Below are 15481 nucleotides of genomic sequence, written 5' to 3' on the forward strand. Positions count from 1 at the left end.
TTATTATTAATGTATACTTCACCTATCGGAGCATCTTCAAATATTTTGAGTGGATATATATTATATATATTTCATTTGTATATATGTTTGTATGTGTAAATGTTTGTTTGTATGTATGTATGTACGTATGTGTGTATATATGTATGTATGTATGTATGTTTGTATGTGTTGTTTCTTGTTGTTTGTATATTTGTTTGTTTATAAACCAACATCTGCTATCGTCATCATCGCTAACATAATCACAATCATCACCGAAATGATAATAATAATAATAATAATAATAATAAAATAATAATAATAAAATAATAATAATAAAATAATAATAATAATAATAATCTTTATCATCATCATCACCGCAGGGACCATTATGTTGGGTCATTTTCTCAAATTTCCTCAAGCAACAAGAATCCTCCCTACAGCAACAACAGCATTAGTTTAGCAGTTGGTGGCGAGAAACGCCGCTACAACAACAGCTACCACAACGACGACAGCTTTTACTACCGTTCCAGCGATTGCTACAACAACAACTACTACTACTACAATCACATCAGTAGCAGCAACAACATCAACATACTACAACAACAACAACAACAGCATCAACAACATCAACAACAACAACAAATTGACTTTAATACACCGCTAAATTATCCGAGTTTAAACTACAATCACAACAACAGCAACAATAATAACAACAACAATTACAACAATACTACTACCACTACCACTACCACTACTACTACTACTACTACTACTACTACAACTGCTTTTACTACTACTACTTATAATAATAATAGTAATAATAGTAATAATAACCATTATCATCATCATCACAACAAAAACAACAACATCCGCAACAAAACTAATCTTAATGATAAGAACAACGATGATTGTAACCATATCAGCGACATAAACAACAACAACAACATCACCTATGACGTCATCATTACGTCAACAACAGCAACTACGATAACATTAACTACAACAACAACAACATCGTCATCACCAGGCAGGAATATTCTTGGTGAAGACGCAACTATGAAAAAATCCCGGACAAAAAACATATATAATAACAATCCTTGCAACAACATCTACATGGACAACATTCACAACAACAACAACAGCAGCAACATTCACAACAACAACAGCAACATTCACAACAACAACAGTATCAACATCAACAACAACAAACTGAAAAAATTTCCATTTCTCCGCAATCAAACCGATCCAAGAAAAACAATATTGATCCCTACAACATCAACAACAACAACAGCAACATCAACAACAACAACAGCAACATCAACAACAACAGCAACAACAACAGCAACAACAAAACATCGGCAACACTCAGATAAAAACAAAAGATTGAACTTGAGCCAAGAAAATGCAAGCAAATTCGTTAAAAACGCCAGGCAAATTTGCAATGAGAAGCTCCAACTTTCACTCCATTCTGACAGAAACTGTACAAAACCATGTCGAATTTCATTACCGGTTATGTCGAGTTTGAGCAAATCCCATGATCATATTCCAGTTGAGGTGATGGCAAATAGGGGCGTTTTTGCGGGGGGCAGAAAATTTGAGGGGCCCAGAAAGATTAGCAAACCCGCGAATTATCCTGCCGCTACTACTGGTAGTGGTAGCAGCGGTGATGGTCGCGATATTGGCGTTCATTCGAAAAATGAGAATAGACAAAGATTAAACTGTGTTTCTGTTGAGGCTTATGTTGATGGTGAGGATTTTGAGATTTGCAGACGTGATGACGTCAAATGTCACTTCGTCCCTGTTCCCAATATGAAAGATGCGCGCCGGAAGTTTTTTGAATCTAACCCGAACTCTAACTACAGCAACAACAACAACAACATCAACAACAACAACATCAACAACAACAACATCAACAACAACAACATCAACAACAACAGCATCAACAGCATCATCAAAAACAACAACAACAACAGCATCAACATCAACAACAACAACAGCATTATCAACAACAACAACAACAACAGCAACACCAACAACATCCAACAAAGGTTAACTTTTGCTGATCAGTCATATACCGACAGCAAACACAATGACGTAGGCAACTTCTTTTTCGGAAACCGAATGACGTCATCGTCGACAAAATACCTTGACAGGTTCTCCCTTAACGTGACATCTGTCGACAAATCTGGTGACTTTTTATCTCAGTTGAATTACGAACCGAAAATGCTGCAGATCGGTAGTAGGTCAACGTCAACTTGTAACATTAACAAGAATGACGTCATCATCAACAACAACAACAACAATAATAATAATAACATTATTATCAACAATAAAATTGGCGTCAACAACAACAACAACATAAACAACACCGATGCAAATTTTTCGAAAAGTAGACAGCCGACCACTTACCAGTTTCCTGATCTGGCGCCTAGCAGGAGAGCTTCGCTATTTACATCCTCGACGACAATGACGTCATTTCCGGCGGCAATTTCAACTACTTCAACTTATCATAAATCATTCAATCCGGCGCAAACTTATCAGCAAAAAATAACAACTGCAACAATGTCAGCAGCAGCAGCAGCAACACCATCGGCAATTACTTCTTCTTCTTTCTCATTGTCGTTCTCTACTTCACCATGGAAACTACAGACGTCGTCAACAACAACTCCCTCCCCAACAAAAATCTCCACAACAACAACACCCACACCGACAACAACAAAGCCGACGAAGACCCCGAAAAGAGAATCACAGGATTCAGGATTCGACATGCGACTCGAGGATTCGAAAATATCCGACGATATTATCACACCGTCTTATCCTACTCCGCTTCAGCATATCCCTTTTTCAACTCGTCCCATTCCTACTTCTAGTCATGACGTCATTTTTTCGGACTCAGCAGCACCGAGGAGGTCCTATAATTTCGTCCCCCCAGTGCCTAAACTTTCGCAAAACTCAATTAACTCGGATTTTTCCCATCCGCCATCTTTTCCAACATCATCTTCGCCCTCCTACTCATCATCGAGTTTGCTGTCACACAGTAGAATCAATACTGCCAATGCCAGTAAAAATAGCCAAGTCAGTGGCGCTGATGCTCCTAACACTGGATGCATACTTCGAAACAAAAATAGCAGAAGTGGTGGCAGTAGTAACTACAGTAGCAGCATCAGCAACAACCTTTACGGCCACTACATCAATAACTTCGGTAACGTTAACAACGAAATTTTCTCAAACAATGTCAGGAATTTTTACAATAACATCAACAACATCAACAGAAGCAACAACTATACAACAAGATCGCATTACTTCTCAACGCTGACAATGTCATACAACAATCGATACAGCAGTTGCTTCCCTTACTACAGCCACAACAATAACCGATTTAGCGGTACCAATATCGAGTTCGGTTTTCGGCCCATCCTCCACAGGCCTCTATCTTCCACGCTACCTCGTCTAACGATTGCCGAGTATCCGATATTTCGAATCGAGTATGGGAGTTTCGGTAAATTTAAAAAGCTTTCCAAAAAATTTGGAAATTTGAAGAGAATAAATATTAACATCTATCATAGCGCGAATGCATTCTATGGAATCGTCAATAAAAACACCTCAGCTCAGGTTTCAACATCATCATCATCAGTAGTTCAATCATCATCATCATCATCATCATCAGTACTGCAATCATCATCATCATCAGCTATGCCACCAGTAGCAGCACCACCACTGCCATCATCGTCGTCATCTTCACGGCCAGCAAGCGAAACTAACATAGTGGAAAAGAACCATTCGGAAATTCCTAAAAAGTTTAAAAACAGCCCAAACAATAAATCCAACAACCACAAAAACATTTTAGACCAGAGATGGCTCGACGAGAATACCGAGAGGATTCGAAACTTAGAAAGATTGTTATACCGCGTCGGGGCGAATACCGTAGCCAGCTATCACCTGAGAGAATATTTACCGAAACGAATTATGACGTCATCGTTTCTATGGCAACAACGGCATCAACAGAAGATAACAAATAATGAAAAAGATAGCGGAAATAAAATTATCGAAATAAAAAATAATAATAATAATAACAAAGATAACCATAATCTAAATTTGGAATCGCGTAACTATGGCGATGATGACGACGACGAAGATCACGATGATGATGATGACGATGACGAAGGAGAGAAAGATGGAAAAAAGATGGAACTTGATGAGGATGATGATGATGAGGATAAAGATGACGATGAAGATGATGATGAGGATGAAGATGATGATAGCTGCGGTTGTTTGAAATTTCGAAACAGTGATAACGATCTACTAAGCCTTGAAGAATGCAAGGTTAGCCGGCGATGATGATGATAATGATGATTGAGATGGTGATGATGATGATGATGACGATGATGATGATAATGATCATCATGAAGATGATGATGATGACGATGACTCTCAACTAAACGGGAGAAATGAAGCGCTGACGTCATCATCGCTGACGTCATCATCATTGTCGTTATTATTATTATTTATTATTATTATTAATATTGATATTGTTATTATTATCGTCATATTTCCTATTTGGTCCATGTAGGTTTGTTTACGTAAAAAAACACTGCTTTTGTTGTATACACACACACACACACACACATACACACACACACACACACACACACACACACACACATACACACACATACATACATACATACACACACATACACACACACGCACATACATACATACACACACATACACACACACGCAAGCACACAAACAAGTTAATATTATTGTATCGACAGCCTTTTATTGATTATACTCGAACGAATAAAACATAATAACAATAATAATAATAATATAATAATATAATAATAATAATAATATAAATAATAATAACAATAATATAAATATGTACGTTGGTGATGTTGAAGATTGAGCTGATGATGATGATGATGATGACGGTGATGATGATGACGATGATGATAACAATGATGTTGATATCTTGTGTAATGGGATACCCGATATCATATCATATCATAATTTCAAACATTTTTGTATCATGATAACGCATCTACATCGGCCTGTAAACCCGGTTTGGGTGCTATAAATAAAAATATTTTAAAATAAGGTATTAATAATTATAGCAATAATTATTCATTATTATTACTATAACGATAATTATTCTTATTTATTTATTCATTTTTCATTCAATCATTCATTCATTCATTCAAAAATTCGTTTATTAATCCATTAACAAATATTAAATGACAGTTTCAGCTATATTAGTGATTTCTCCATCAAATTCATTCATTTTTTGTTCATTCATTCGTTCTTTCCTTCTTCCACACATTCGTTTATTCATTCATTCATTCATTCAATCATTCATTCATTCATCCATTTATCCGTCAATTTATTTATTTATTAATTTTGTCATTAATTTGTCAGGCGATCTATCTATCTAACATTCATCTCTCTATCCATCCATTCATTGGCTCTCCATCCATTCATTCACCAATTAATTCATTAATTTATTCATCTATTCGTTTGTTCATTCATTCATCCATCAATCAATTAATTCCCTCTTTTGTTCCACTAATCAAAGGTTACACTAATCAGTCTGTTTATCAGACGGGATAACTTGCTGACGTGCCTGAAGAAACGATTTGTGAGCCTGCTGAACCAATCAAAATCAACAAGAGAGAAGGTGATGACGACGACGATGATGATGACGCTAGTGCTGCTGCTGCTGAAGATGATGATAAAGATGATGATGATAAAGATGATGATGATAAAGATGATGATGATGATAGAGATGATGATGAAATCTGTCGCTCTTTCACTGCTACACATCGACACGTTTTAATTGTAAATTGAAATACTTTCAATACGTTGACTATGATGATGATGATGGTCCGGATAGTTACCATCATCATCATCATCGTCAACATCATCACCATCATCATCATCATCATCACGCCTGTCGTCATCGTCTGTAACAAGGTCAAATTACAACACGTTCTGTGTGTGCAATCTTAATTTTGTTTTCTTTCTCCCCCTCTCTCTTCCCTCTCTCTCTCTCTTTTTTAACTTTCAACAAACTCTCTATTTTATTCATTCCTTTCTTCATTCATTCGTTCGTTCATTCATTCACTCATTCTGTCCTTCTCTCTCTCTCTCTCTTTCTTTCTCCATCTCTCTTCCTTTCTTTCTTTTCTTCTCTCTCTCCATCTCCCATCTCTCCCTCTTTTCTCATTCATTTCACGATTTTATTTTATACTTTTCTTAATTCTCTCCTTCTCTCTCTCTTCTTAATTCTTTCTTTTTATTTTTTTAACTTTCTCTCTCTCTCTTTTTCTCACTATCTTTTTCCCTCTCAGTTGATCGCTTCGTTTCGTTTTGTATTAATTTTTTACGTCCCAAGTTATGTTGTGTCTGGTATCTTTTATGTATTAATTGTGTTGTTTATGTTAGCGAGAATGGATGGATGAATGAATGAATGAATGAATGAACAAACGAATGGATGATGAAGGAATGAATAAATGAACGAATGAATGGATGGCTGGATAAACACATGTTGATGATTATATTGCTAATTATTTACCATTTTGTGGTTAGGGTATCTCTTAACTTCATCATCATCATCGTCTTCTTCATCACAATCATCATCATCATCTTCATCATTATCACATCCATCGTCCTCCACACAGATAGCCGGACAATTAGAAGAGAGATTAGTGGATAGAGAGAAAGAACGACTTCTGTCATTCATTCAAGGCTGTGACCAACTCACGAAGCTCATACTATTACTGTCTCAAAGAATGGCAAAGTGCCATTCGGAAATGGTCACAATGACGTCATCATCGGCAACCACAACATCAACAACAACAAACATAGCATCATCATCATCATCATCAGCCGCAACGGCCACGACGAAGATGATAAATGATAATACAATTGATAATAGAAATGAAATTAGCATAAATAACATTGAAGCTACTACTACTACTACTAATACTACTACTGCTACTACTATTACTGCTGCTGCTACTAATACTACTACTACCAATAATAATACTACGGCTACTACTACTACTACTTCAACTACAACTGCTTCTAATACTATAACTTATAATAATAACAACAACACAACAGAAACTTGCAACATTGTTGATTGGAGTGTTGATATTGATCTTACTACTACCGCCACTACTACTACCACTGTTGTGGCTGCTATTGTTACTACTGCTACCACTGCTACTTGTAGTAGTGGCTATACAAGCAGTGGTAATAGTACTACTTTTAAAGCAAGTAACGACAATGCTAATGTAAAACCATCATCGTCATCATCACCGCCACCGCCATCATCATCATTAGCGATGACGTCATTATCATTGCCTTCGTCGTCATCGTCAAAGTTGAAAGATTTGAAAACGAAACTGAAAGATGCCCAGCACCTCAAACATTCCATCGAACTGAAAGGTTTTATTATTATCGTTATCATTACTATTATTATCGTTATTATTATTACTATTATTATCCTTATTATTACTATTATTATCCTTATTATTATTATTATCGTTATTATTATTATTAAAGGTATCATCGTCGTCATCATCATCTCATCACATCCCAAAAACATCATCAAATCATCACGAAACTTCCACATCCAGGTTTGGTGTTATACGAGAGGTTCATTGAGAACTTCAGAGAGACCGACGACACCAACAACAACAACAACGGCAGTAGCCGCAGCAGCAACCACAACAGCGACAACAACAACGTCAGTAGCCACAGCAGCAACAACAACAACATCAACAAAAACAGCAGCAGCAACAACATCAACAAAGACAGCAACAACAACAAAAACAGCAACAACAACGACAACAACATCGATACATTTTTCAATGCAACGACAGCATCATTCATCCTGCCAATGGTTGAGAGGTGGTGCTGTGAGGAGATAAGATGGGGTACGGATGTTTTGGGTGAACTTAAAAATATCATCATCACCACAACCACCACCAACAACAACAACACCACCAACAAAAACAACAACAATAATAATATTCCTGATAATGATGATGGCGATGATGAAGACGACCATGAAAACAAAGTATGATGATGATAAATAAATGTAATAACGATTGTCCATATACTACATCTTCTCACATAATCAGAATTAATCACTATAGCAAGTTTTCCATGTGTGTTTTATAATTTTATCTCTCTCTCTCTCTTTCTCTCTCTCGCACACACATACATACACGCACGCACACAGACACACACACACACATACACACAAAGACACACAACTATACTACACACACACATATACATTAGATATAGTATCTATGATGGATGATGTGGTTTTACTCAGTTGCTTGTCTTTCTGTGTATATAAAAAAATATATGTTGGTTAATGTACATGTGTTTTAACTCGTTCATTCATTCATTCATTCATCCATTCATTCATTCATCCATTCATTCATTCATTCATTCGTTCGTTCATTCATTCATTCATCCATACATTCACATCAAATATTAAAATGATAATAAACAACGAATTCAAACTACCATCATTCAGTATTTCTCAATCATAAAATTTGAATTAAAAATAATATATATATATTTATTTATTAATTGAGTGTGTGTGCGTGTGTGTATGTGTGTGTGAGTGTGTATATAAGTGTGTATGTATGTATTAAGTTATTAATTTAAAAAATTACTAATAACCATTATTACATTAAAGAAATTACATAAAACATTTATACTATACATTATGTCTGTGTGTGTGTGTGTCTATGTGTCTGTGTGTATCTGATTTTTTGAACGAGCCAGCTGAACTATCCTTTTGAACAACAGACGATCCTAAATAATAATGTATAATAATAATAATAATATAATAATAACAACTATCACCACCATTGTTATTATTACGTAATTACACATCAAAAAAAACACCAACATCAATTAATAATAGTAATAATAATAACAGCAACAATAATAACAATAATAATAATTAATAGTTAACTTTATCCAGTTTAGTTACTATTAATAAAAGGCACATTATAGATGTGAACGCTATGTGTGTGTGTGTGTGTGTGTGTGTGTACATGTGTGTGTGTGCGATGTTGTAAAACGCTTTGTTTGTGTGTCTGTGTAAATGTATCTCTCTCTGTGTGTGTGTGTGTGTGTGTGTGTGTACGATTTTGTAAAACAACTGTATGTGTGTGTATCTGTGTGTGTGATTTTGTAAAACTGTGAAAATGAGTCAAATAAATTAACATCGGAATGTTTTTGTGGAAATAAGTTAATAAATAATATATATACATATATACATATTAAGCTCAGATATTAGCACAGATAAAAATGCAGTTAAATATATCATATATAAAGTTAGAAGCCAAGAATATGGGATTTAAAATATATATATATATATATATATATATATATATATATATATATATATATATCATTCAAGTATACACATTAATAAATCATAAACACGTATATAAATGTATGTGTGTGTATCTCTCTCTCTCTCTCTCTCTCTCTCTCTCTCTCTCTCCTTCTATGTGTGTGCGTGTGTCTGTGTGTTAAAGCATTGATCGACGAAAATGTTAAAGTAGGTTAAAAGTTATGAAAAGTTATGAAAGATAATACACAACCAAATAACAAATATATATATTTAATAATTAAAAAATAATTAATAAAAATGATTAAAATAATTATTATCAACGTGATTAAATTTGTTAGGACCTACACAATTTTATTTACTAACATTTAAAAATCACATTTTGCGTGTGTAACAAACGTAATTGAAAACTTTGCGAAGAATAAAAATGTACAGCTGATCAACAACATCATCAACGTCGTCGTTGTCTTCATCATCCAAATTATCACTAGCTAGCCAATCATTCTTTACCACCAACCAATCGAATTCAATTAATCTCCTAGAAAATAGACCAATAAAACTACCATTCTAATGCTTTCCAATCGTGACTAGCGAATAAAAATTAATCAACCAATAAAGAACCATCTAGCTCTCAACATATTAGAGTCAATTGTATTCAGTTTACCAGCCAATCAAAACAACTCTTATAAAATGACGAGATTAATCAGCCATCAAAACGAACTCATTGACCAAGAGAATCAAATCAAAATCGATCGTCCAACCAATCAAAATGAGCCAACCAGCCAGCCAATCAACGAACCGACCATGCAATCTAAACTAATCAATCAACCAATCACAAGCAAGCCAATCAGCAAGCACAGCCACCCTTCTCATCCCCGGCGCTGGCATTTAAATGAACTTGACCTTTGGCCTGCTGTGCCACGTGCTGTTTATCCACTGCGACCTCAATTCTGACCATGACCTTTTGTAAGAGGCACTCAATGGCCTTCGAAATGTTTTGACCAGTGGCTGCACTCGTCATAAAGTAAGGCATGCTGTGTGTACGTGTATGTGTATGTGTGTGTGTACGTGTATGTATGTGTGTGTATATGTGTGTGTGTGTAGGTGTATGTATGTGTATGTACATTGCATGTACGTGAGTACGTCAGTGTACGTGTGTGTGTGTACGGCGTGCAAAAAGAAAAACCACATTTAAATGTAAAGCAAATTACTAAGTGAACAAATGAAAATTTAAATACAGACAGACATATACACAGCAAGTACACACACACACACACACACACACACACACACACACACACACACACACACACACACACACACACACACACACAAACGCTTGCATGCATACAAACAATTACACACACACACACACGCACGCAAACAAACGCATCTACCACACACGCAAACAAACACACACAGAAAAAAAAACAACTTGAACGTTTCAGCAAACTTCTTAATCTCTTCATCCTTGACCTTCTGGTTCTCGAGGTCAACCTTGTTGGCACAGAGGACAATGTCCGGACTCTCACAATAGGCGTGGGTTTGCAGTTGGGTGATCCAATTTCGAAGGTTCACGAAGGACTGCTCATTGGTGATGTCGAAGACCAGTAGGAAACCCATTGCGTCTCTAAAAAACGCTGTTGTTAAGCTCCTATATCTGTGTTAAGGTTCAAATGTTAAAGGTCAATTTCTCTTGTGCACCTGCTTCAAAGGTTTCAACGTGTGTGTGCGTGTGTGTGTGTGAGTAAATTAGCAGGCATGTATGTGTGTGTTGGTGTATAAATCAACATTTGTGTGTGTTGGTCGTTGTGTGTAAAATAGAAAAACTACTAGCAACACTAAGTAAGTATGTGTGAACTGTGAGGCTTATTGATGTGTAAATTAGTGTGTGGCGAGTTAATTGGTGTGTATAGTTAAGAAACACAGACAGAAAGACAAACAGACAGACGGATGGACAAACAGACAGACCTTTCTTGACCAGCTGTGTCCCAAAGTTGGAGGTGTACCCTTTGGCTCCTCCCTGGCGAACCGTCAGGCATTGAAGTCTTGTGTATCTGTGTGTGTGTGTGTGTGTGTGTGTGTGTGTGTGTGTGTGTGTGTGTGTATGTTGTTGTTCTCATCTCTATCTTGTTATATCTACGTTATTACATTACATTTTTTGGTAACTTTACAACAAAACCAAAACAAAACCTACAATTCTTTTCTCCCGAAAGTCGATGCCAACAGTGGATGTGAACTTCCCTGTGAACTGGCCATCAGTGTACTGGTAGAGTATGGAAGTCTTACCCACTCCAGAATCTCCTAATTTTAGGAAATATAAAATTTTTTATATCTCCATTATGTTTTTTATCAAATCTGTCAAAGTTATCGACACAATGAACATACAATGCATAGTGCATGAAAATAGTTTACAAGTGCATCAATGCATCACACATACACGTGTGTGGGTAGGTAGGGGTCACCTTGCATTCAAACCCAGTACCTGCAGCCTCATAGCCAGGCATCATAACCATCAGGTCATTCAATGTTGTTATATTTTAATTATTTAAAAAAAAATGAAACTACCTAAAGCAAGGAACTTGATGAGGTAGTCATATTCAGCAATGTTCGTATTGGCAGACGTCATTTTGTGGTCTAAAAATTATTTTAAAAAATTAGGTAAGCTAGTAAGAAGTAACTAACAAATAGTAATGGTGGCTTCGCTCATTAGACGTTTAGACGGTTTAGAGCATGGTTAAAACTTAAAAGTCAAAGTGTAATACTAAGTTTTAAATACTGTGTGATTTTATTTTAGTACTACCTCTATTTTTACTGCCTCGTTAAAAAATATTTTTACTTCACTGCAAACAACCATCAATGTCTAACTAATTAATTAACCAACTTGGAAATTTAAATGGAGAACTACCTGTGTTGGTTGTTGTTGATGTTGACTATTTCTTCTTATTTGAAGATAAGGACAGGTGTTGTGAAAAAAAATCGTTCTAAATCTCGAGCTAAAACAAAAAAATTTAATAACAAAAATAATTAAAACTTATTAATTTAAAACAATTTCGTATAAAAACACGGCGATCTTGCGCTATTTTAATTTTGTAAAAAGATTAAGGAAGTTAAAAGTTAACTTAATTACAATATAAATAAATGTAGGAGTTGATATTAATAGTGTAGAGCCATATTTTTAAAAATTAATAAAAAATTAACTAAATTTATCACGCCGCGATATAGCTAACTTTGAACCGAGTTTGAAATGTACGAATTATTTTTTCATTATTTAAAACAATGTAAAAATTAATGCCCAAAATGCAAAGCTAAAAAGTAATTAAAACGTTTTTAAGACAAAAACTAGAAAATAAACGAAAAACATATTTATTTGAATTGATTTTAAGTTGATTTTCCAAAAATAATTTAAATAAATTTTGTCAAAAAATGAAAATAATAGTTTCCTAAATGAAAAGTCCAAAACAATGAAAAACATTTAAAAATTAAAACGTAAAACAAAGGAAAACTTAACATTTATAGTCTAAATAAAAAAAAAACCTATTAACAAATCGTCAACACCAATTATTCAATTAATTATCAATATTATTAGTTCCTTTATTGATTGATAACGCACTCAACCAATAAATCAAACAATCCACCGACAGACCAACCGACCAGCCAATCAGCCAGCCAACCAACCAACCGACCGACCGACCAACCAATCAACTACCCAGCCAGCCAACCGACCAACCAATCATTTACAAATGGCCAACCAATTATAACTAGCCAACGAATCAATAAAGACCAATCAAACAACCAACCGATCAGAATTTCATCCACTAAAATTATACAATTTGGTCTTCAATTATTACAAATAATGAAATAATAAAATCAAACTATAGACAAATATATATATATATATATATATATATATATATATATATATATATATATATATATATATATATATATATATATATATAAAGAGAGAGACAAAAGAGAGTTTGAAAGAAAGAGAAAGAGAGAGAGAAAAAGAGAGACAACCAAATTAATATACAATACAAATAATAATAAACATTTATACAAGTCAGGAAAAGACGAATTAATGATGGTAAAAATAAAATAAAAAAATCAATAACAACAACAATAATAATAAATATACTGATGATGATAATAATAACAATTGGTTTTCATATAATAATTATTAGAACACACAGAAAAAAACTCAAATAAACCAATAGACCAAAAACAACAAATAGCTAAAAACAAGCAACAAGCAAACAAACCCACCCACCCACACACACAAACACACTCACACACATACACACACACAGACGCAAACTTAAAGATATATTGCACTAATCAACATCTATTAACAAACGATTCTTTTTTAAATCAGAGAAATAGAGAAAAAAATCCATGGCCACAACAACAACAACAACAATAACAATAATAATAATGATGTTGAACGTCGGTAATTACAAATAAGACTTCTATTCAAATGTGTGTGTGTGTGTGCGTGCGTGTGTGTATGCGTTTGTATGTGTGTGTATGCGTGCGTGTGTGTATGCGTTTGTATGTGTGTGTGTGTGTGTATGCGTGTGTGTTTATATCTTAATATGTGAAATTGAGTATAACATTATCGGTCGTTTTTAGGTACTGATCAATAAAAATATTTGGCAAATTATTAATAAATTTAAATAATAATTGTTGTTATAATTATTAAGACTATAATTTATTAATTGTCAATCAATCAATCAATCAATCAATCAATCAATCAATCAATCAATCAATCAATCAATCAATCAATCAATCAATCAATCATTTATTAATTCATTCAATCAATCAATCAGTCAACTAGCAATCATTAGCAACAACGTTAATGATTCTTTTCCATTATGAAATGCTATAAACAAAAATCACTGTTTATTTTAAAGTACTGTCATCATCACCACCATCATAGTCATCCTCCTCCTCATCATCATAGTCACCCTTATTATCTCCAAATTCGATATAACCACCATAATGACGATGATATAACCACCCCCATCGTCATCATAATTATCTTCCTCAACTTCCATACAACCATCATAATGATGATGAAGATGTAACCGCCATTATCACCACCATCATCATAGTCTTGATCATCGTCATCATCGTATTCTCGTGAAGAGATTGAGCGCAGAATTGGTTTCCTGTATGTATGTATTTTTTTTTTATTTTTATTTATTTATTTAAAGTAAACCAGAAGCCCACCAGAAGCTTGTGCAGCAACTTAACTAACAGAAATTATACTGTTCAATTGTCAATTTAACTAATCAATAAAACAAAATTTGTTCATAATGTCCATAATGTGTGTATGTACGTACGTACGTATGTATGTATGTATGTACGTATGTCTGTCTGTATGTATGTTTGTTTGTTTGTTAGTATATAGAAAATGTCTGCAACCTTCCTAGACTGTGTCTTACTGAAGACATTCCAGAACCTCAGGGTCTCGTCGCCGGCCCCTGTTACAATACTTTCACCATCTGGTGAGGTCGCCTAAATTATAATTATAATATATATATAAATTATAAATGTAATTACATAAAATTATGATCACATATATATATTTAACTAACTTTAGCATTCGTATAAACGATATTATTACTTACACTATCAACGCTAATACTACTACTACTGCTGCTGCTTGCTGCTGCTGCTACTACTGCTACTATTGCAGCTACTACTGCTACCACTACTGTTACTTATATACCGCCCTATCTTGGAATAGTGTCAAGGAAGACAAGAAGCAGTCTTGCCAGTAAGAACACATGACTCACACCAGCAAAAACAATGGGAAGACAGCTGACATGACAATTAGTATTTTACGACCAGACCTTCCAGGCACTAACTACATTAAGGCCAATTAACATGGAGTACTGACCAGGTATAGGACGCGCATACTGTGCCCAGTAAGTTTGGCTATCTGATTGAGTGACGGATACTTCCATATCACTATCTGATTCTGAGAGTAGCCGTGTGTGCTTACCTGTTGATGGTGATGATGGGGAGAGAGATAGAAAACCCAGAGAGAGAGAGAGAGAGAGAGAGAGAGAGAGAGAGAGAGAGAGAGAGAGAGAGAGACAG

General features: G+C 34.7%; 3 protein-coding genes across 3 annotated transcripts in view; 1 reads left to right on the forward strand and 2 right to left on the reverse strand.

The window, feature by feature from the left end:
• Positions 1-8074, forward strand: part of HELRODRAFT_181690 (hypothetical protein) — a gene marked incomplete at both ends in the record, with an annotated part of 12194 nt that extends 4120 nt beyond the window's left edge. The window contains 6 exons of the mRNA XM_009031472.1: positions 360-502; positions 1007-4302; positions 5558-5659; positions 6663-7263; positions 7330-7434; positions 7626-8074. Of these exons, the coding sequence (XP_009029720.1) occupies positions 360-502; positions 1007-4302; positions 5558-5659; positions 6663-7263; positions 7330-7434; positions 7626-8074 (4696 nt within the window). The remainder of the gene's footprint in view (positions 1-359; positions 503-1006; positions 4303-5557; positions 5660-6662; positions 7264-7329; positions 7435-7625) is intronic.
• A 1201-nt stretch (positions 8075-9275) lies between these two features.
• Positions 9276-12456, reverse strand: HELRODRAFT_103925 (hypothetical protein). The gene is made up of 6 exons (XM_009031473.1): positions 12279-12456; positions 11939-12007; positions 11568-11674; positions 11342-11427; positions 10806-11030; positions 9276-10404 (listed from the first exon to the last, which is right to left on the reverse strand). Exons 2-6 carry the CDS (start codon positions 11997-11999, stop codon positions 10218-10220), a joined length of 666 nt encoding a protein of 221 aa, XP_009029721.1. The 5' UTR covers positions 12000-12007; positions 12279-12456; the 3' UTR covers positions 9276-10217.
• A 2046-nt stretch (positions 12457-14502) lies between these two features.
• The window catches only part of HELRODRAFT_194359 (hypothetical protein), a gene marked incomplete at its 3' end in the record, with an annotated part of 5444 nt that continues 4465 nt past the window's right edge, over positions 14503-15481 (reverse strand). Inside the window, exons 10-12 of the mRNA XM_009031474.1 lie at positions 15232-15383; positions 14801-14893; positions 14503-14544 (exon numbers count right to left, since the gene is read on the reverse strand). Of these exons, the coding sequence (XP_009029722.1) occupies positions 14503-14544; positions 14801-14893; positions 15232-15383 (287 nt within the window). The remainder of the gene's footprint in view (positions 14545-14800; positions 14894-15231; positions 15384-15481) is intronic.

This window comes from Helobdella robusta, assembly GCF_000326865.2.
Source record: "Helobdella robusta unplaced genomic scaffold HELROscaffold_74, whole genome shotgun sequence".
Taxonomy (NCBI): Eukaryota; Metazoa; Annelida; class Clitellata; order Rhynchobdellida; family Glossiphoniidae; genus Helobdella; species Helobdella robusta.